The sequence below is a fragment of the Camelus dromedarius genome, chromosome 15 (assembly GCF_036321535.1).
Source record: "Camelus dromedarius isolate mCamDro1 chromosome 15, mCamDro1.pat, whole genome shotgun sequence".
Classification (NCBI taxonomy): Eukaryota; Metazoa; Chordata; class Mammalia; order Artiodactyla; family Camelidae; genus Camelus; species Camelus dromedarius.
Genome location: NC_087450.1, coordinates 18509518 through 18530537, shown reverse-complemented (window position 1 = coordinate 18530537; position 21020 = coordinate 18509518). Strand labels below are relative to the sequence as shown.

General features: G+C 34.1%; 1 protein-coding gene across 3 annotated transcripts in view; it reads right to left on the bottom strand.

Moving 5' to 3' along the window:
* Nucleotides 1-577: 577 nt before the first annotated feature.
* WDPCP (WD repeat containing planar cell polarity effector) overlaps nt 578-21020 on the bottom strand; it is a 343492-nt gene continuing 323049 nt past the window's right edge. For all 3 annotated transcript variants that reach the window (XM_064494449.1, XM_064494450.1, XM_064494451.1), the window contains one exon: nt 578-692. In XM_064494449.1, coding sequence (XP_064350519.1) covers nt 608-692 — 85 coding nt within the window. In that variant the 3' untranslated portion in view covers nt 578-607. The remainder of the gene's footprint in view (nt 693-21020) is intronic.

The following is a 21020-nucleotide window of genomic DNA, read 5'->3' as shown; positions in this document are numbered from 1 at the left end:
ATGAAAATGAATATACGTATGTTCTTGTATGGCTGAAGAATTAGGCTGTACACCAGAAATTGACACACTGTAAACTGACTATACTTCAATAAATATATATATACTTTTTGTGTGTGTGTGTGTGTGTATTTATATATACACACACACATATATATACACACACAAAAAAATGCAAGTGAGACATTAACAATATGTTACTTCTCAGTAAAATCTAAGGGACAAACTGACCACATTCAAGATCTAGGGAACATGTTTTCCCCTATGTCCTGGTTTCTGAAGCTGTGCTTCTTCAGAAAATGGATTAGAAAGACATTTAAGCTTGTTAGATAGAAAGGTGTCATCCCCTCACATCAAGGTACATGAGTAGAAAAGTCCAAGAATTATAAATTCTTAGCAAACATAAAAAATCCTTTGGGACCTGGCAAGGAAAAATGTCAACAAGTCAAAAGAGACTAGATGGCTATTGACCAGTTTCATGAAGGCAAAGCTGCAAGCCAAGATGGAATAATGCTTTCCCACCATGTGTCTAAGGCACAAATGACACTAATCCTTTTTAATGGTCACAAAAGCTGACAACTTACTCAGCCTTAGAACTGAAGGCACAAAATCATCTCTGGGAATGACTCACCATGAACAGGTCACGAGCACCAATGTCAACAGCTAACAGAAATGCCTTTTCAAATCGCTGGTACCTATAAGGAAGAAATTTTATATGTTACTTGTGAACAAAATTATATAAAAGGAGAGAGCAGTCTGCTTAATTTACTTATGTGTTATTGTTTTTGTTCTGATGAGAAAATATTCTCAAACAGCAGGGATTTCGCCTGCTGGGATCTTCCTCATGTGAGGTGCTGTTGTACCTAAGAGGAGCTGAGGCACAGAGCCCGGGGAGGACTTCAGTGTAAGCTTCAGTGATAAACGTAACCAGATGAGGTGCAGCTGAGTGCAGGGAAATGATGGCTTAGGAAATACGTTTCTCATAATTTTTTACTTTATTGTGTTACGTAAAAAGTATGGCGCTATGGAGAGCAGGATAAGAGTAATTAATAAATCATATAATCACACTTTTATGTTTCTTAGGTGAACAATGAGAAGTCAAATGTTGCATTATTACAAAAGTCTAGTATTTGTGAGTTTTGGAAAAAATTCTAAGGTGTTGTAAAATGATAATAATAAATAGTTTCTAAATATTTTTTAGATACTGCTTTTCTACTCTTACCACAATCAAACTGTCTCTCCCTGAGGTGAGAGTGAGGATTTTCTTTGTAAACGTTTAATTTTAGGCTAAGATATATAAGAACAAACTTCAGTTTAATTACATTTATTAGAAATTTTAAAATCTTGAGAGAAAAGAATGTCACAAACATGTAATTTGCACAGGATTTTGGAATGAAAGTTTATTTCTTCTAAATGCTGAGATTTACATAGATATAACTCATTTTTTTCTGACTTGAGAAACAAGCAGATAAACAAGTTGTTCTCTGGTCTCTTTTATATTGTGAAATATGATGCTATAAAATATAATGAGATTCAAATAAAACTTATCAGAAATATGGAATATTAATTATTAACAGATTATAGATTATAAAAGTTTTGTTAGGGAAGTAGCAAAAATAATTAAAATTCAAACAAACAAGGGTTATTATTATTAAATATGAACTGATAGCTCCAGAACCTGAAATACTTTAAAATTTCCATGCTCTGTTTGATGACTGTTATCCTGTCTCCTCCTTGGCCCTTCTTAATAGTATCTCCAGTTTCTGCCTGAACCCCTTTTAACTGTGGAAGATCAGAGGCAGTTGTGTTTATTTTTTGTTCTAGGAAGCATATTGATTCATTGTATATTCAGTGGAAATGGGATGTAATGAGGAAGAGCAGAGGGGATTAGCAAGCTTTATTACTTGCCCACACATTCACTGCCATTTTACACTTGTTACAACTCTACTGAAACTTTCTAGCAATAGTAATCATCCAGCTCCTAATGATCACACTGAAAGATAAGTTCTTGTGTGTCCTTTTGGTGACATTTGAAGCTATAAACTTCCCCTCCTTGAAATCCTCTTTCCCTGCATTTAGAAATCCATTTTTTCATTTGGAGATTCATTGTTTTTCCCATTTCTTAGATTTCATCGTCTTATTTTCCTTTTTTAGTTCATTTTTCTCTGGCTACTCCATGAAGCTGGCATTCTGTGGTCCTCTTTTATTTATACTCACTCATTCCAGTCTTTCCAGTAACCCTAGCCATTCCTATGGCACTGATAATTGTATCAGTGACACACAGATGTCTAGAATCTAGTTATTTCCTGAGCTCCAAACTTTTATTTCCAGGTATCTCAAATTTAACATGTCTCATATGTCCACTGATGCATCAGTTTAGCAAATATATATACACACACACACACATATACACACCCACATATATATATATATATATATATATATATATATATATATATATATATATATATATATATATATATATATATATATATATAAATAATCTGAAATTGGAAGGAGTGAAATTAAGGGGGACAGATTGGGAGGTACTCTTCTTTATAGGTGAGAGGTAATGATTAACATTATGATAAAATAAAAGAATCGGCATTGGCATCTAGCAATATGATCAATCAAAAATACCAAAGAGAACTCCCAACTAAATTGCTTATAAAATATATGTTAAAGTACAACACAGGATGCTAAAAAAAAAAAAAAAATAAGGAAATATCCAAGGGTACCAAAATGTCAGTAAAAAATATAACCAACCAACCACAAAGCACTTCAATTGAAACTAGATAGAGCAGAGAGCAAATATTGGCCTTGAGAGGAAGGCAGAACTACTCTGGTCTATCACCTTCAAAAGACTGGCTACACAAGTCTCAGGGTAAAGGTGCTAAGTCTGAGACTTCTGATTAAGCCAGGGGCTAAAATGTTCCCAGGTCATTAGTGCTCCTAACTTTGGAGGAAACAATTAAAAGAAATTCATGTCTGAATTAAAGCACTTTTGATAGAAGACACCAGGGTGCTCACAATCAAAGATCACCAAATACAAAAGAAAACAAGTCACTGTGATGGAAAATTAGAAAATAAACACAGATTTACTTCTCCAGGGATTTCAGATCATTGAATTATTAAATTTAGAAAATGACATAATTCAGCATAGATATATAAAGAATTAATGATGGGGAGCTAGGGAGTATAGCTCAGCAGTAAAGTGGTTGGTGTGCACAAGGCCTTGGGTTCAATCCCCAGTCTGTTAAGGGAAAAAAATGAAAATTAATAAATAAATTTTAAAAAATTTACAAAAGAAATAATGATGCAGTGAGAAATAAGCATTCAACAAGATACAATAAAAACTACCAAGTAGAATTTTTAAAGAATAAAATAGAACTTTTAGAAATGAAAAACTGAATTGAAGGTAAATAATAGGCACAAAGAATTAGAGAAGTAAAAGATGCATAAGTAAGGAGTTGTAAGTGTTGCACAGAGAGGCAAGAGATAAACATATAGAGAGGTTAAGCAATGCAGAGAGAACATGAAAAAGTCTAACATGTCTAATCAGGGAATTAAGTAAAAGGCTAAGAATTTCCAGAGCTGATAAATGATATGAATCAGTAAACACAAGAGGAACAATATATTAAGCAGGACAAGTCAAAAAGAATCTATAATTAGGCACATTTGTAATGGAAATGCAGAATTCCCTCCCCCCCCTTCAAAAATCTTAAGAACTGCCAGAGAGAAGACAGATCACCTACAAAGAATCTATAAATAACTGACAACAGACCTCTCAATGGCAACAATTGAAGATAGAAGACAGTAGAAACGTATCTTCAAATTACGGAGAGAAAACATACATTAATCTTGTAAAATTTAACAGTGGAACTCTCAACAATGAAAGCAAAATAAAGGCACTTTCAGATATACAAAAACTGAAAGCATTTATGACCTTCAATAAAGGGAATTCTAGAGAACAAATCTCAGGAAAAAGGAAAATGATCCCAGAAGGAAAGTCTGAGAAGCAAGAAGGAATGGCTTTTAAAAAAAAAAACAAACAACAAAAAAAAACTGGTTAACATACAGGTAGATAAATACACAAATATACATGCACACAAACATACACAAATGTTTTTATATTCAGATCAGAAAATATTAATTGTCAATATCATGCAAATCAGAACGGAGTCAACATGCTAAAGTCTTTGGCTTTTTACACTGTTGAAAATATTAATGTTTGATTTTGGTAACTATGCATAGGCAAATTTCAGTAGTAACCATTAAAAGATTATAGATTGCTTAAACAGTACTACAGGTAGAGTAGGTGATGAGGGTAAGAGAACTGAAGAAGAAAAAAATTCAAGAAGTATCTAAAACAACAAAAAACAAAGGAACATAGGCAAATAGGACAGACAGAAAGCACAAAGGAAGAAGCAACAGCTCTTATAAAAATAATCATGTAAATAGACTAAACTCCCCAGTTTAAAGACAGATTCAGACCGGAAAAGTAAAATCCAGTTACATATTATTTATAAAAGCCACATCTAAATCACAAAGACAAAGAAGGTTAAAAGTAAAAGGCTAGAAGAAAATACATCAAACACTAATAAAAATTAATCTTAGGATATTTTTAAAGAAAATGTAAAACTTTGGAAAAAAGTTTGGCAGTTTCTTAAAACATTAAACACAGACATATAATTACACTCAATTCCACAGCAATTCCTAGAAATGAAACATCCCACAGAAGGAATTACATACACATATTCATAGGGACATTATTCATAATAGCTTAAAAGTAAAAACAGTCCTAAAGACAATTAACTGATGAATGAATGAACATGATATATCCAAACAGAATAACTTTCAGCAATAAATAGAAATGAAGTATTGAGACATAGTGCAACACAGATGAACTAAAAAAAATTATGTTAATAGTGAAAGAAGCAACATACCATATATTGTATGGTTCTATTTATATGAAATGTCCGCAAAAGACAAATCTACAGAGACAAAGTACATTAGTGGTTGAGTAGGGATGGGAACAGGGAGTGACTGCAAATGGGCATGAGGGATCTTCTTAGGATGAAGATGTTTTAAAATTAGATCAAAGTAATGGTTTACAAATCTGCAAATTTACTAAAAATCATTAAATTGTAGACTTAAATGAATAAATTTTATGGTAGATAAACCTTAATAAAGCTATCTTTTAAAAAAGCTAAGGTGGCTACATAACCAGATAAATGGTTTTTTAGAAAAAAATTATTAGAGATAGGAAGGGTAAGAACAAAACAGTCAAAGTTTCAAGTCTCCAGGAAGATGCAAAGATTCTAGAATTGGATGCATTTAATAAAAGACTAAAAAATATACAGAGCAAAATTCTGACAGAATTAAAATAAATGAGCCCACCAACAAAGAGGGAAATTTCAAAAGTTATCTCGGACTTTTTTGCTAAACCAAGCAGTAAGAAAAATTAGTAAAGAAAGAGAAGTCTTAAATAACATAGTTAAAAAACTGGATTTATTGGATATATAGAACTTTTCACTAAAAAATTAGCAAATACACATCTTTCTCAAACACATGGAATCCTTACAAAATTATATCATGTGGTAAGTAAAAAACCACGTCTCAATAAATTCTAAGGAATATATATATAATGAATATGTTAACTGCAGTTTTTGACAAAAAGATAAGCAATAAATCCATATGCATTTAGAAATTAAAGTCACTAGTCAAAGGAAAATCATAATATAAATTTTAAAATACTTAGAAATAAATGAAAAACTTGAGCAAACAAGACACTTGAATATTTATATTCATAGCTTTAAGTGCTTATATTAGAAAAGAAGGTTAAAAACTGATGAGCTAAATATCCCACTTAATAATTTAGAAAAACTAGTAGAATAATCTCAAGAAAACAGTGGAATAACATGTTTGACGTACTGGGCTAAAAGACCACACACTTAAAGAGTTGAAAGAATTAGCTAGCATGTACCAACAAGAACGGGGAGTTGGAATGGAACGCTGGATAAATAAGAATTCACTTCTGTGGATGACATTTTTTCAGGACACTGAATTCAATATCCTATCAAGGATCCAAAAGAATGCTTTAAATTGCTTCTGGAATTGCTCTTAGAAGCCTGGGGGAAAAAATGGCCAGTGAAAATGCTAAGTGCCACAGCAAACAGTACAAGAAGAAATAAAGTGGTTAGTAGAAGGAGAGGATGAGTATTTTTGCAGCCACAAGATGAGCTGCAGCGAGAGTGGATGCAGTTTATCTCAATAACCTCCTATTTTGTCCCCAATTTCCATGGAGTAGCTGCTCTCTGAACCTATGTGGGATAGCCAAAGAGTAGACAGTGGTAATCACCAGAATTCACCTCTCAGATCTCTGAACTTCAGGGGAAAAAAATATACCAACAGCTGTAGCTGCCATGTTCTGAAATTCATCACTGCATCTACATTGAGGCTAACAGTCCCCATAGGCTGCCCCCAGCCAATAAATGACACAGCAGGGATTTCTGGGAGACATCGACATGTCATTGCCCTTTGCCCAGCCTCATGAAGTCTGTGCATGAACAGCTTAGTGTTCAGCCAAACACTCAAGGTGATCCTTATGTAGATTTCTGGGGCTCGCTCTTTGCACAACACCTGCTTCTCTGGCAAATTCCAGCTGTCTTATCTTACCTGAACTCTGACCAAGTCAACAAAGTGCCATGTTCTGCTTGAGTTTCCCCTCCTTGCTCTCTGGTGTAAAAAATGCCTCCTATCACAAAATTGAGAGACTGTAAGACTGACATTGTTTGTCATTCTCAGGGATGACTGCCCACACTTTCAATCATTCCATCTCTAAAAATAAATTTTAAGTGTATTTTGTTCAGTTTAATAGTTGTCTGTGGTGATAGGCCAGCCTGTTACCAGTTAATCATCATAGCCAACAGCAGCAGGTCTCAGAAAAAATATCTTCAATAAATATTAAAACCCCATCAACACCACCAAGGGTAACAATAGTAACAGCAAGTATCACTGATTGAGGACTCTGTACTAGTTACTATTCTAAATACTATATATATATTAGTCCATGTAATCCTCACAGCATCCCTATCGGGTTGGTATTCTTATTATCCCCATTTTAACCAATGAGAAAACTCAAGCACAGAGACATTAAGTAAAGGCTGCCAGATAAAATATAGAACATTCAGTTAATATGAGTTTCAGATAGGTAATGAGTAATTCTTTTGTATAAGTATACCCGATGCAATATTTGGGGCATATGTATACAAGCATACCTTATTTTATTGTGCTTATTAGATATTGCATTTTTTTTTAAACAAACTCAAGGTTTGTGGCAACCCTGTATCAAGCAAGTCTATTGGTGCCATTTTTCTAACAACATTATTTTTAATTAAAGGTATGGACATTATTTTTAAGATACAATTATACTGCACACTTAACAGACTACTATATAGTATAACTTTTATATCCACTGGGAAACCAAAAAAATTGTGTGACTCACTTTATGATATTTGCTTTATTGCAGTGGTCTGGAACTGAACCCCACAAAACCTCCATGGTATGACTGTACTAGAAAATTATTTATTATCTGAACTTCAAATTTAATGAGACATCGTTTACTTTTATTTGCTAAATAAATCTGACAACCCTACACTTGCTCAAGGTCCCATAGCTACTCACTCGTGCAGCAGAACTTGAAACCCAGGGAGTCTGCCTCCAAAACTTGCATCCTCTACCACAATGCGCCTCTAATCCCACTAGAAAAGAATGAATTATGTGCTGTAGGCATATAGTCCTTCTTCTTCACATCATGTCTCTGGTCCTTAGGTTTTCTGAATTCAAGATCAGAAATGCCATGTTGAATTCATTAAAAAGGAATGATCAAAGTTGTTTTAGCTATTCACCGTCTTTGTGTTTCCATACAAATTTTAAAAATTTTTGTTCTAGTTCTGTGAAAGATGCTATTGGTAATTTGATAATTGAATCTGTAAGTTGCCTTGGGTAGTATGGTCATTTTAATAATATTGAGTCTTCTAATCCAAGAAAACAGTATATCTTTCCATTGTTTGTGTCATCTTAGGTGTCTTTCATCAGTGTCATAAAGTTTTTGGGGTACAACTCTTTTGCCTCCTTAGGTTGGTTTATTACCAGGTTTTTTTTGTTTTTTTTTTTTTTGACGCAGTGGTAAATGGGATTGTTTCCTTAATTTCTTTTTCTGACAGTTCATGGTTAGTGTATAGAAATGCAACAGATTTCTGTATATTAACTTTGTATCCTGAAACTTTACTGAATTAATTGGTGGGCTCTGGTAGTTTTCTGATACAGTCTTTAGGATTTTTTAAGTATAGTATCATGTCATCTGCAAACAGTGACATTTGCAGACAGTTTTACTTCTACTTTTTCAATTTGTATTCATTTATTTTTCTTCTCAGATTGCTATGGCAAAACTATGTTGAATATAAGTGGTGAGAGTAGGCATCCTTGTCTTATTCTTGATATTAGAGGAAATGCTTTCAGCTTTTCACCGTTGAGTATGATGTTAGCTGTGGGTTTGTCATATATGGACTTAATTATGTTGAGGTATGTTCCATCTATGCCCACTTTCTGGAGAGTTTTTATCATAAATGGATGTTGAATTTTATCAAATTTTTTTTTCGGCATCTGTTGAGATGATGATATGGTTTTTATTCTTAAATTTGTTAATGTGGTGTATCACACTGACTGATTTGCAGATATTGAAAAATCCCTGCATCCCTGGGATAAATCCCATTTGATCATGATGAATGACCCTTTTAACGTATTGTTGGATTTGGTTTGCTAGCATTTTATTGAGAGTTTTTGCATCTGTGTTCATCAGTGATATTGGTCTAATTTTCAGGCCATCTGCCCAATCAAAAAAATGGACAGAAGATCTAAATAGATGTTCTCCAAAGAAGATGTACAGATGGCCAACAGACACATGAAAAGATGCTCAATATCTGTAATTATTAGAGAGATGCAAATCAAAACTTACCTCATCAGTCAGAATGGCCATGATTAAGAAGTCTACAAATAATAAATGCTGGAGAGGATGTGGAGAAAAGGGAACCCTCCTACACTATTGTTGGGAATGTAAATTGGTGCAGCCACTATGGAGAATAGTGTGAGGGTTCCTTGAAAAATGAAAATTAGAGTTACTGCATTATCCAGCAATCCCACTCCTGGGCATATATCCAGAGAAGAATAATTTGAAAAGATGCATGCACCCCAATGTTCATAGCAGCACTATCCACAATAGTCAAGATATGGAAACAACCTAAATGTCCATCTACAGATAAATGGATAAAAGATATATATAGATAGATACACACACACACACACACACACACACACTGGAATATTGCTCAGCCATAAAAAAGAATGAAATAATACATTTTCAGCAACATGGATGGACCTAGAGATCATCATATTAAGTGAAGTCAGAGAAAGACAAATATCACATGATATCTCTTATATGTGGAATCTAAGAAAAAATGATACTAATGAACTTATTTATAAACCAGAAAAAGACTCACAGACATAGAAAACAACCTAATGGTTATCAAAGGGGAAAAGGAGTGGAGGGATAAATTAGGAGTTTGGGATTAACATATATACACTACTATGTATAAAACAGATAATAAGGACCTACTATATGGCACATGGAACTATATTCAATATCTTGTAATAACCTATACTGGAAAAGAATCTGAAAAAGTATATGTGCACATATATATATAAATGAATCAGTGCTGTACACCTGAAACTAACACAACACTAAATCAACTATATGTCAATAATTTTTTTAAATAAAATTGCTTTGCAGTTGGGAAAAAAAGGAATCAAACAGCTTCCATGTTTGACTTTATACCACAGAAGAAACAAACCAGCTCCTTCTTTGGCTTTTATAGGATGTTAGGGACCCTACATTCCATCATTTTGAACCCTACAAATTTTAAAATTAGTATCATTCAAAAGTTAACATGAACTACACTGTCAGCTGTAAGTACATTCACTTTTATAGGGTGCTTGTAAGTATAGGGTGCAGAGCCCTCATCAATGGAATTAATGCCCTTACAAAAGAGTCCTTAGAGAGATTCCTAAACCCTTTCCATGTGAGGACACAGAGAGAAGGTGCTGGCTGTGAACTTGGACAAAGGTCCTCACCAGAACGTGACCATGCTAGTGCCTTGATCTTGGATTTTCCAACTTTCAGAACTATGAGAAATGAATTTCTGTTGTTTATAAGCCACTCTGTGGAATTTTCTTAAAACAAAAGCCCTTTTCCTTGCTCCTAGTAAGACCAGGGTCACACATACAGGGATGACATTCTCCAGTTTGAGGATGTTAGCTCTGTGCCTTGGAAGCTTGTGTTCATTCCTTACAAATAAGGTGACTCTGACATGAATTTACTGACTCCTGCTATGTCCTAGTTGGTATCTAATGATAGTTATACCAATGAAAAACTAGTACTGCACTAGCTCTTTTTAATAAAAATTAGCAAAGTACTTTTTAAAAATCATGGATGTATTTGGATTCATTTGCTATTTCAGTCCTGCTATTTTCCATGATTTTTAAAATAAGCAATCATAATTTTTATTTGTAGAATACCTTACAGATGTAAAAGTTTTCTGGTAGCTGCTTTATTGGATACAACACTTCCAAGAGATAAGAGAGGCAGGTGATTTCATTCCCCATTTTACAGACAAAGAACTTGTCACTTATTACTTAGTCTTTGGTAGAACTGGGGTGACTCCAGTTCTCTTTCAACTCACCAATCAGATGCTTAGATATAATTCAGAGGAAGTCAGATTCTTCTCTGCTTTGCATGTTACAACCCAGTAAAAAAATCTCCCAAATTCTATACAGTTTACCTCAGTCTCCACTTCCCATTAGGCCTGGAGATACTCTGCCCCTTGAGAAAAGCCTTTGTTCCTAGGGGTACTTAGCTTTGACATATTCCTCTTTGGAGCCTTTTTCTCTCTTACTTAACCTTCTTCTTCATTCTTCCTAATCTCTCTCTCTGTATCTCTAACTTTCTGCCCCAATAGTCTCTCTCTATTCCCTCTCTTCTTTCCTTCCTTTCTCCACTTCCTCCCTCCCTCCTCTTCCTCCCTCTCTCTTATGTTAACTATCACTTCAATGTTTGGATCTTAGCATTATCCAACCATATCATTCTGGTTTCTGCATGTACATTTAAGCATCGGCAATGTCACCTAATAGTCTTGTAATATTTCTCTCATGCTTACAAAGTATAAACTTGTATTTCCAAATCACATCTATAAACTTTTTATTTATTCTTGCAGGGGGATTAAGTTTGTTTACTTTTTAATGGTGGTACTGGGGACTGAACCCAGGACCTTGTGCATGCTAAGCATGTTTTCTACCACTGAGCTGTATCCTCCCCCAAAGTTTTAAAAGTTTGTTTTCAAATAATCCAATTAGAAAACAGACAAAGGACATGAAAAGATATTTCAGCACAGGATATACAGATGGAAAATAAACATATGAAAAGATCCTCAACATCATTAGTCATCAGGAAAATGCAAATAAAAACCACAATGAAACATCACTACACATCTACTATAATAGTTAAATAAAAAACAGTGACAGTGTTGGCAAGGATTATGAGAAAATGGAATTCTGACACATAGCTGGTAGGAATGCAAAATGACACAGTGACTCTAAAAACAGTGTGGCAGCTTCCTATGGAACTAAACACACACAGTCTAGCATATGGCTCAGCAAGCACTCCTGAGCATTTATCATACAGAAGTGAAAATTCACATCTACACAAAAATATGTACATGAATGTTCATAAAAGCTTTATTTGTAATAGCCCCACCTGGAAAAAACCAAAATGCCTCTTGATAGGTAAATTCCAGAATTTCTTAAATTGTACTTTAAAGAATAACATTTCTTAGGAGAGTCAGATTTGCAGCTTTATAAATATGTTAAAAAGTAGTGCCCATTTAAACATTTCTAAGAAAAAAATTTCCCCAAAACAAACTAGTTTTTCATTAGACTAAAGGCCAAATAATGGAAGCCTGTGTCTTGGTTAGTGGTTGTTAAGGAGATTTAAGCACTTGATATCATATGGTTAGAGTCACAACTGTTAGAATGACATTAGTGAACAAAAGGTACTCAAGAAAACTGGTTTTACTCTCTTGCCCAAACCTTATAGACTTAAAAAAAAATTCTTTTTCTAAATACTTTCCATTTTTTCCAACATGAAAAATTCTTGAATTGCCACAATGCCTTTACGCCAGAGATAAGATTTGGTTGTTTTTAACTATGAACTTAATACACAAACATCTTCCCCTTTTCAAAATTCAAACAATGCAGATGAAGCAAAAATCCCCTCTGAACCACCTTCAATTCCCAAGCCAAGGTATAAACAGAGGTGAACACTTCTATTGCTATGGATTTGTCTTCTCATATCTTTCACTGTGCCTTTCTTTAATAGTAAGTATCAAAATAAATGGTTTAAAAACACAGTTTTAACAAGGGTTTCCCTTAGACATCTATATCCAGTGAGTAATCTCTGATATTCTTTCCTCTCAAGGAACACCTTTGTTTTATTAACCTCTTACTACTTAGCTGCTTCTCAATTGTCTGTTTATCTCTGAACACAGACACAGTGGAGCATTCTCAGCAAAGTGCTTCAGGCTAAAAACAGATGTTAATTAAAAATGCTGATAACAAACCATGGCACCTGTTGTTTCACACTTCTTTTGCCCAAGCCCGAGTCTGCCAAATCGCATCCTTTATTTCAATAATTCTCTGCAGCTTTTCTTCCATTCCAGCCGTAGGTCTTTCACTGTACTGATCATTTAGGCTTAACAGGAAAGCCATGTTCTACTTAGCAGACTTATCAGGACAACCACATACACATCAGCTCAGAGAACCCGATGTCACAGCTCTCAGTAAGAATGAACTGCATTCTAATGATGCATGTCAGTTGTCCAGATGTGATATCGCAACAGTTTTAACTCTAGGGACAGGAACTTAGTTAATCATTTAAATATATGTACCTCTTCTCTCTTGCAGATCTCAGTAGAGAGTTTTCATGGCAGGACAAGATGGAAGAAAGGAAGAAAACACATTTAGCATTGAGAAAGACCAGGTCAGAATTCATAGTGACCTTAATCATCTAGACATGTAGTCAGAAGAGATTAAAGTTCTTGAAGAGTAACTACAGGAAAGTCACTGAAAAGGAAATAAACTATATAAAAGTGATAAGATGGGGAAGGAGAATATGTCAGATTTACATAGTGGCTCATATAAAATAATAAAGCCTAAACAATGTAATACTGGCCAAAACAGCTAAGTGAGGTAATAAACAAATAAAGTGAAGTATACTGAAACTGATCACTAACTATTGGCCCTAAATTATACTAAGCATGGGGTTACAGCCTCAACAGATAAAACAAGATAAGAGCTTTGAGCTCTGTTCTGCACTCCCAGCATAGTGGGTGGCAGAAAGTGATGAAGTATTTGTTGACTGAATGAATGGTTTTATCAAAAACTAAAGAAAAATTTGGAGAAGATTCTGCCTACACTCTTCTTAGTGGTGAAAGACTGAATGTTCTCCTGTAATACTGGGAGTAAGAGAAGGATATCCACCTAACTACTCCTTTTCAGAAAAGTGCTGGAAGTTCTAGCCAGTGCAGTAAGAGAAGAAAGGGAAATAAAAGGAAATCTGCAAAATATCTCCTAAAATCAGTAACTGAATTCATCAAGACCACAGAATCAATCACCATAGAAATACCAATTGCATTTCTATATATAATAACAATGAACATGTGGACAATGAAATTAAAAATACAATACCATTTATAGTCTTTCAGGAAATATACTTACATGTAAATCTAACAAAATTGTATAGAATTTGTATGCTGAAAAGTACAAAATGCTGGTGAAAAAAATCAAAGACCTAAATAAATGGAGAGACATACCATATTTGTGGATTGGAAATTCAACATAGTAAAGATGCCAATTCTCCCAATATTTATATAAATAAGTAAAACACAATTCCTATCAAAATCAAAGCAAGATATTTTGTAGATTTAGAAAAGATCATGCTAAAATTTATATGGAAAGACAAAGGAATTAGAAAAGCAAAATATTTCGAAGAAAAAATTAAAATGAGAGAAAGCAGTCTACCTGATTTCAGGACTCATATTGTTACAGTAATCAAGACTCTGTAGTATTGACAGAAGGACAGATATATAGGTCAATGGAATAAAATAGAGAAACCAGATCTAGGCCCACACAGATATGCCCAACTGATTTTGACAAAGGTGCAAAAGCAATGCAATGGAGGAAGGATGATCTTTTCAATAAATGGTGCTGGAACAACTGGGTATCAGAGGGAAAAAAGAGAACCTTACCCCAATTCTCTCATTTATGCAGAAATTGATTCAAAATAGATTATGGTCTTAAAAATGTAAAAATGTAACACTATACAATTTTTAGAAAAAAAGATAAGACTAAGTCTTTAGTATATGGAAATAGGCAAAGACATAGACTTAATGCCTAAAGCACTATTAATAAAAGAAAAAAATCGATCTATGGACTTTATCACAATTAATCATTTTCACTCTGCCAAACAGCCTGATAAGAGGATAGAAAGACAAGCTACAGACTGGGAGAAAATACTTGGAAACCACATATCTGACAAAGGGTAAGTATCAGAATAAAGAACTCTCAAAACTTAATAGTTAAAAAAAAGGTTAGAAAATAGAGAAAAGATATTAAGAGACATTTCATCAAAATGGATCTACTAAGGTCAAATAATTGTATGAACAGATTTAACATCATTATCCATCTGGACAGTGGAAATTGAAGCCAAAAGGAGATACCACTACACACCTCTTAGAATGGCTAAAATATAAAACAGTGGCAACATCAAAAGCTGGTAAGATTGTGGAGAAATTAAATCATTCACTTATTGCTGGTGGGAACATAAAATACAGCCACTCTGAAAAAGACACTGACATTTTCTCAAATGACTAAACCTGTATCTACCATGTAACCCAACAACTTCACTCCTGGGCATTTATCTCAGAGGAATGAAAACATGTTCACATAAAAACGTGCACATGAATGTTTATAGCAGCATTATTCATAACAGCCCCAAACTGGAAACAACCCAGATCTACTTCAATCTTCAATGGATAAATGGTAAAACAAACTGTGGTAGATTCATACCATGGAATATTACACAGTAATAAAAAGAAGTGGATACATGCAACAATCTAGCTATTATGTAGCAATATTATGATTATGAATAGTATTAAATATGTCAGGGAAACATTTTTGTAAATGTTATTTGAATCTACAATAAACTGTGTGCCACTCTTCATGACTTATACTGATAAACCGTTAACTGTTCACTTAGGACTTGGAAAATATAGAACAAATTAAGTAGGAAAAGGCTACCTTAGGAAGAGAGACAATTTTTCTATTCAAAGTGTGAAGGAAAAGCCAGGCTGGGCTAACAAGGTAACTCACAAATCTAAGTATCGGAATACTGATCTGAGTTCTGCTGGACTAACTCGTAAATCTAAGTTAATTAGTGTTGGTTTGCTGTTCATGTTTTTTTGCTAGCCAGCTGGATTTTCCAAAAGATACATCTGGCTTTGGAATGTTGGTTTGCTGCCTCCCTGCCTCCACTTTTGTGACAATGATGCTGCTAAAGCTATTCCATGCCTATTGGCCGAATACCTCAAGCTTGTACTTTACCCTATAAAACCTCATGCGCACGTCTTGGAGGTGCTCAGAGCTTCGGAGCAGAAGCCCCTCTGAGCCCGCCGGCGTGATACATCTGAGTACTCCAACCCTCCGAGTGGTGCTTGTTTCTTGGCTGGCCTGTCATTTCCATAACAAAAGGAGCCTGAGAAATATAGGATAATAAAATCTCAGAATTTAAAAGAATCTTAAAAATATGAGGAAATTGGATTAGGATCAAGAAGACACAGTAGAAGGATGTGGAATTCACCTATACCCACAAAAACATAAAAAATACATCTATATGTGGAAGAGTTTTCATTGAAAACTAACTGGAAACTGGCAGAAAGACTCCCATACAATTGAGGCTGTATGAAAGATCCACAGGGAATCGGGTAGGAAGGGAAGAGAAGTGATCATGTAGGGAGCTGTACACCTCAGAGGTGTAGTAAGCCCCTTTAAAATCACACCAAAAATAATAAAATACCTAGAAATAAACTTAACCGAAGAGGTTAGACTTAGATACTCTGAAAACTATAAAACACTGATGAAGGTAACTGAAAGTGATACAAAGAAGTGGGAAGATATCCTGTGTTCTCAGATTGGAAGAATTAATATTGCTGTATGTCCATACTACCCAAAACAACCTATAGATTTAATTCAATCACGATCAAACTACCCATGACATTTTTCACAGAACTGGAACAAATAATCTTAAAATTTACATGGAATCATAAAAGACCCCAAATAGCCAAAGCAACCATGAGAAAAAAGAACAAATCTTGAGGTATTATGCTCCCTGACTTTAGACTGTAATATAAAGTAATCAAAACAGCATAGTACTGGCCAAAAAACCGACACATAGATCAGTGGACCAAAATAGCTCAGAAATAAACCCACAACCCTATGGTCAATTAATCTGCAACAAAGTAGGCAAGAATATACAATGGAGAAAAGATAGTCTCTTCAATTAGCGGTGCTGGCAAAACTGGAGAGCTACGTGTAAAATCATGAGATTAGAGCATTTCCTCATACAATATAGAAAAATGAACTCAAAATGGATTAAAGACCTAAATGAAAGACTGGAGACCATAAAATTCCTAAAAGAGAAAGTAGGCAGACGACTCTTTGACATAAATCATAGCAATATTTTTTGGGATCTGTCTCCTAAGGCAAAAGAAATAAAAGCAAAAATAAACAAACAGGACCTAATTAAATTAAAAAGTTTTTGCACCATAAAGGAAACCAATGACAAAATGAAGATAACCTACTGAAAAGGATAAAATATTATCAAATGATGTGACCGGTAAGGGGTTAATATCCAGAATATACAAACAGTTCATACAGCTCAATATCAATAAAATAACCAAGTCAAAAAATGGGCAGAAGACCTGAATAGACATTTTTCCGAAGAAGATATACAGATCGTTAAAAGGCACATGAAAAAATGCTCAACATCACTAATTATTAGAGAAATGCAAATGAAAACAACGAGATATCATCTTACCATCTGTCAAACTAGCTATCAAAAATTCTACAAATAACAGATGTTGGAGAAAAGGGAACCCTTGGTCACTGTTGGTGGGAATGTAACTCAGTAGTCATTACGGAAAACAGTAAGGAGGCTCCTCAAAAAACTAAAACTAGAACTACCATATGATCTAGCATTTCCACTCCTGGGTATGTATCTGGAAGAAAAAACCCTGAAATCACTAAATTTGAAAAGAAACGTGTGTCCCAGTGTTCACAGCAGCATTATTTACAGTAGCCAAGATATGGAAGCAACCCAAATGTCCATCAGCAGATGAATGGATAAAGAAGATGTGGTTGTATATACAGTGGAAACCATTAAAAATAATGAAATTCTGTCATTTACAGCAACATGGATGTATGTAGAGAATGTTATGCTTAGTGAAATAAGTCAAAGACAATCTGTGTTACTACTTATATGCGGAATGTGAAAAACAAAAGAAATAAATGTATAGATACAAACTCACAGATACAGAAAACAAACTAGTGGTTACCAGTGGGGAGAGGAAAGGTGGGATGTAAAATAGGGGTATGGGATTAAGAGATACAGATTACTATATATCAAATAGATAAGCAACAAGGATATACTGTACAGGACAGGGAAATATAGCCATTATTTTGTAGCATGTTTTAAATGGAGTATTGTAGCATGTTTTAAATGGAGTATAATCTATAAAAATATGGAATCACTACACTGTACACCTGAAACTAGTTTAAATTGTAAATACTAAATGTCAATAAAAGAATACATCAGTGGGAGGTTATAGCTCAGTGTAGCGTGCGTGCTTAGCGTGCAGGAGGCCCTGGGTTCAATCCCCAGTATCTCCATTAAAATAAATAGGTAAATAAATAAACATAATTACCTCCCCCCAAACAAAAACAAACAAAAATAATAAATTAATCTTTAACAGTTACACTAAATAAAAATGAGGAAATCTCACTTAGTCCCACTTCCTCCATCAAGTCTATGATAAATTTCCTGTGAGTTTGATAAGTTTTGAGTTGTTTAATTTTAAAAAGAGGCATTTCCTTCTAAGACATGCATTCTCAATGGGACCAGTATCACCTTTGAGGGGGCAAAAACTTGGTTTTTAGTGATTACAAAAATATTAGCTATTACAATAGTTTGTGGCCCTCCAAAGCTTAACCTTACCTGACAAATATTATTCCTCTGAATTTATGTTGTTAGGAAGAAATTAATTCATTTAATGTAATTTTTTTTCTCCTTGGGGTGGCAATAATGAGGAAAGGTTGGAAATACTGTTCTAAAAGATCATTTCATCCATCTTCATCTAATTAAACCTCTACAATACCATAATCAATAATAGCATTCATGGGTCCTTATTATGTGCAAGATTGTACCATATACTTTTGTTAGAGATTTTTGTATTAATTCTAACAGTATCCCAATGTAGTAGATACCATTATTAGCCTTATTTACAAATCAAGAAACTGAAGCTAAGGAACAATAAGAATGTGCCCATTTTCAAAATTCTCTGCTGCTACCCTCCTACACTGCACAGACCCTCCATGCCAGTAAAAGTCTCCTCTTTTATCAAATACCTCTAGAAAAGAGGAACTTATCTGTTGAAGTGGTTCAGTTTCATGATGATGAAGGGCACAGACTTTGAGGTTAGATGGACTCGTTAGAATTCTGGTCTGCCACATATTATATATAATTGTTGAGCAAGTTACTTAATCTCTATGAATATCCTTGGCTATAGAACAAGGATAATATATGCTTACATACTATGATGTGAAGATGAAATGTGATCAAGTTTCTAAAGCCCTTAGCTTTAACTGGCACACATTAAATAGTAACCATTCACAAAATAATACAAATAGCCTATATATATATATATCTCATATATATATGAAAATGTATGCAATTACCATTAGTAAAAAAAAGAATTAATATTAAAGCAGGTTGGGGACAGATTGTATACAGGAAATCTCTATTGAAACAATAAAGTTTATTATTTAAAATTTTTTTTCAATAAGAAGACAGATTTTAATACATAAAAAATTAAAACAGGAAGGCGTTAGATTTTACCCCTTTAACTGTCAGTGCTTTGAGATACTATTTCAACTATGAGTATGATGAATAATTTCACAAAATAGTGACAGGGACATTTGACAAAACATACCAAGAATCTTATAAATATGAATAACTTCTGACTTGGAAATTCCCTTACAAGAATTCATTCTCAGGAAATAATCAGATAAATGTGTAAAGATGTGTGTGTCTGCATGTGTATCTTATCATATCTATGAATATGATGTCTATTATAGCATTCTTTATAGAAGCAAAAAATTGGAAATAGTCCACACCCATAGATAGGAGGATGGGTGAATAAATTATGGTGGTACATCTTTATAATGCATGATGTGGGTCTACATTTACTGACACGAAAAGAAGGCAATTATATTGTGAAAAAGAATCATGTATTACTTCTACAATCAGAAGATGGAAAAAATGTAGCTTAGTGTTCTTAAAAACTATAATGACAATGCACAGGCCTGTGGATCAGGAAAAGCTAAATTCATGGGAGGGCTTTAGGTTTAAACAACATGTATTTATGAAACCTATGAACTAAAAGACAAATATATCTTCTCATAGCAGTAACCACATGTGACCAGAGTGTTCACCAAAGATTTCACCATGTCTTTTTTTCAGCCATTTCAATAGGAACTGAATGTTACTTATCCTGTCTCCTCTAGAAGACAACAGACGGGTATCAATACTTACTATAAATGGAAATAAAGCTATATTATCTGTTCATAATTCTTTGAATTCTGTTAAGCTTAAATATAGAACAAAAGATTAAAGAATAATTAAAGTTATGTCTATACTGTATCAAACACAAAGTAAACAAATATATTTCACATAAAGGTAGACATTCTGAGACATTTATTGAGGTTCATTTGTTATATTATATCATAGTCTTTCCTTTAGCTATGTGACCTGCAGATGTAATAAAATCTGTCTAATTGTTGACTGTATCTTCTTTTGTGTGTCTTTTTTCAGACCCCAACAGTGTAGAATACCTAACAAAGCAGAATTTCTCCTAGACTTCATAATGTGCTTGTGAGCATCAACAGCCAAGAGTCATCATGTCTCTCTTATCAGCCACAATCTGCGTGCCATGCATGTCCTTCACTCTCTGATAAGACATCTTTGATTTTTGCTGTGTTGGTAAAGACTCTCCTCACACCACAGCTGTAATGTAGCTCTAACTTTGTTACACAGTCCATGTTACAGGTTTGTGGTCATCTCTAGTACATTCCAACTGCGGCTGGGTGCTATACTCAAATGTACTTTAAAGACCATTTCTTTAATATAGTGAATGTGAGTAAGTCCTAGTGTCTTTTAATCCCTTTCATTTGCCAAACTAAAGAAAGACTTCCTGATAAGAAGCATCAGCCGAGGCCAGTCTGGGGTTTGAGGTCAGCAACTGTCTTGATCAGAAGTGCTGAGTCTGCAGACACAGTTGACTTATTTATAAATGTGGCCTTTCACCCATGCCCTAGTATATCACTCACTGAATAAAAGTAACAGAGAAGACAGTGGGGAGTTACATGCAAGAGAAAATGAGCAACAAGCAACTTTGAATAGAACTAAATTTAGGCACAAAACAAATTTTGTACATCACAATTGAAAATAATAATGACTAGGGTGAAAGAAAAGTCTCAAGATTCATCCATTCAATATGATGCCTAATAAGCAGACTATCCCT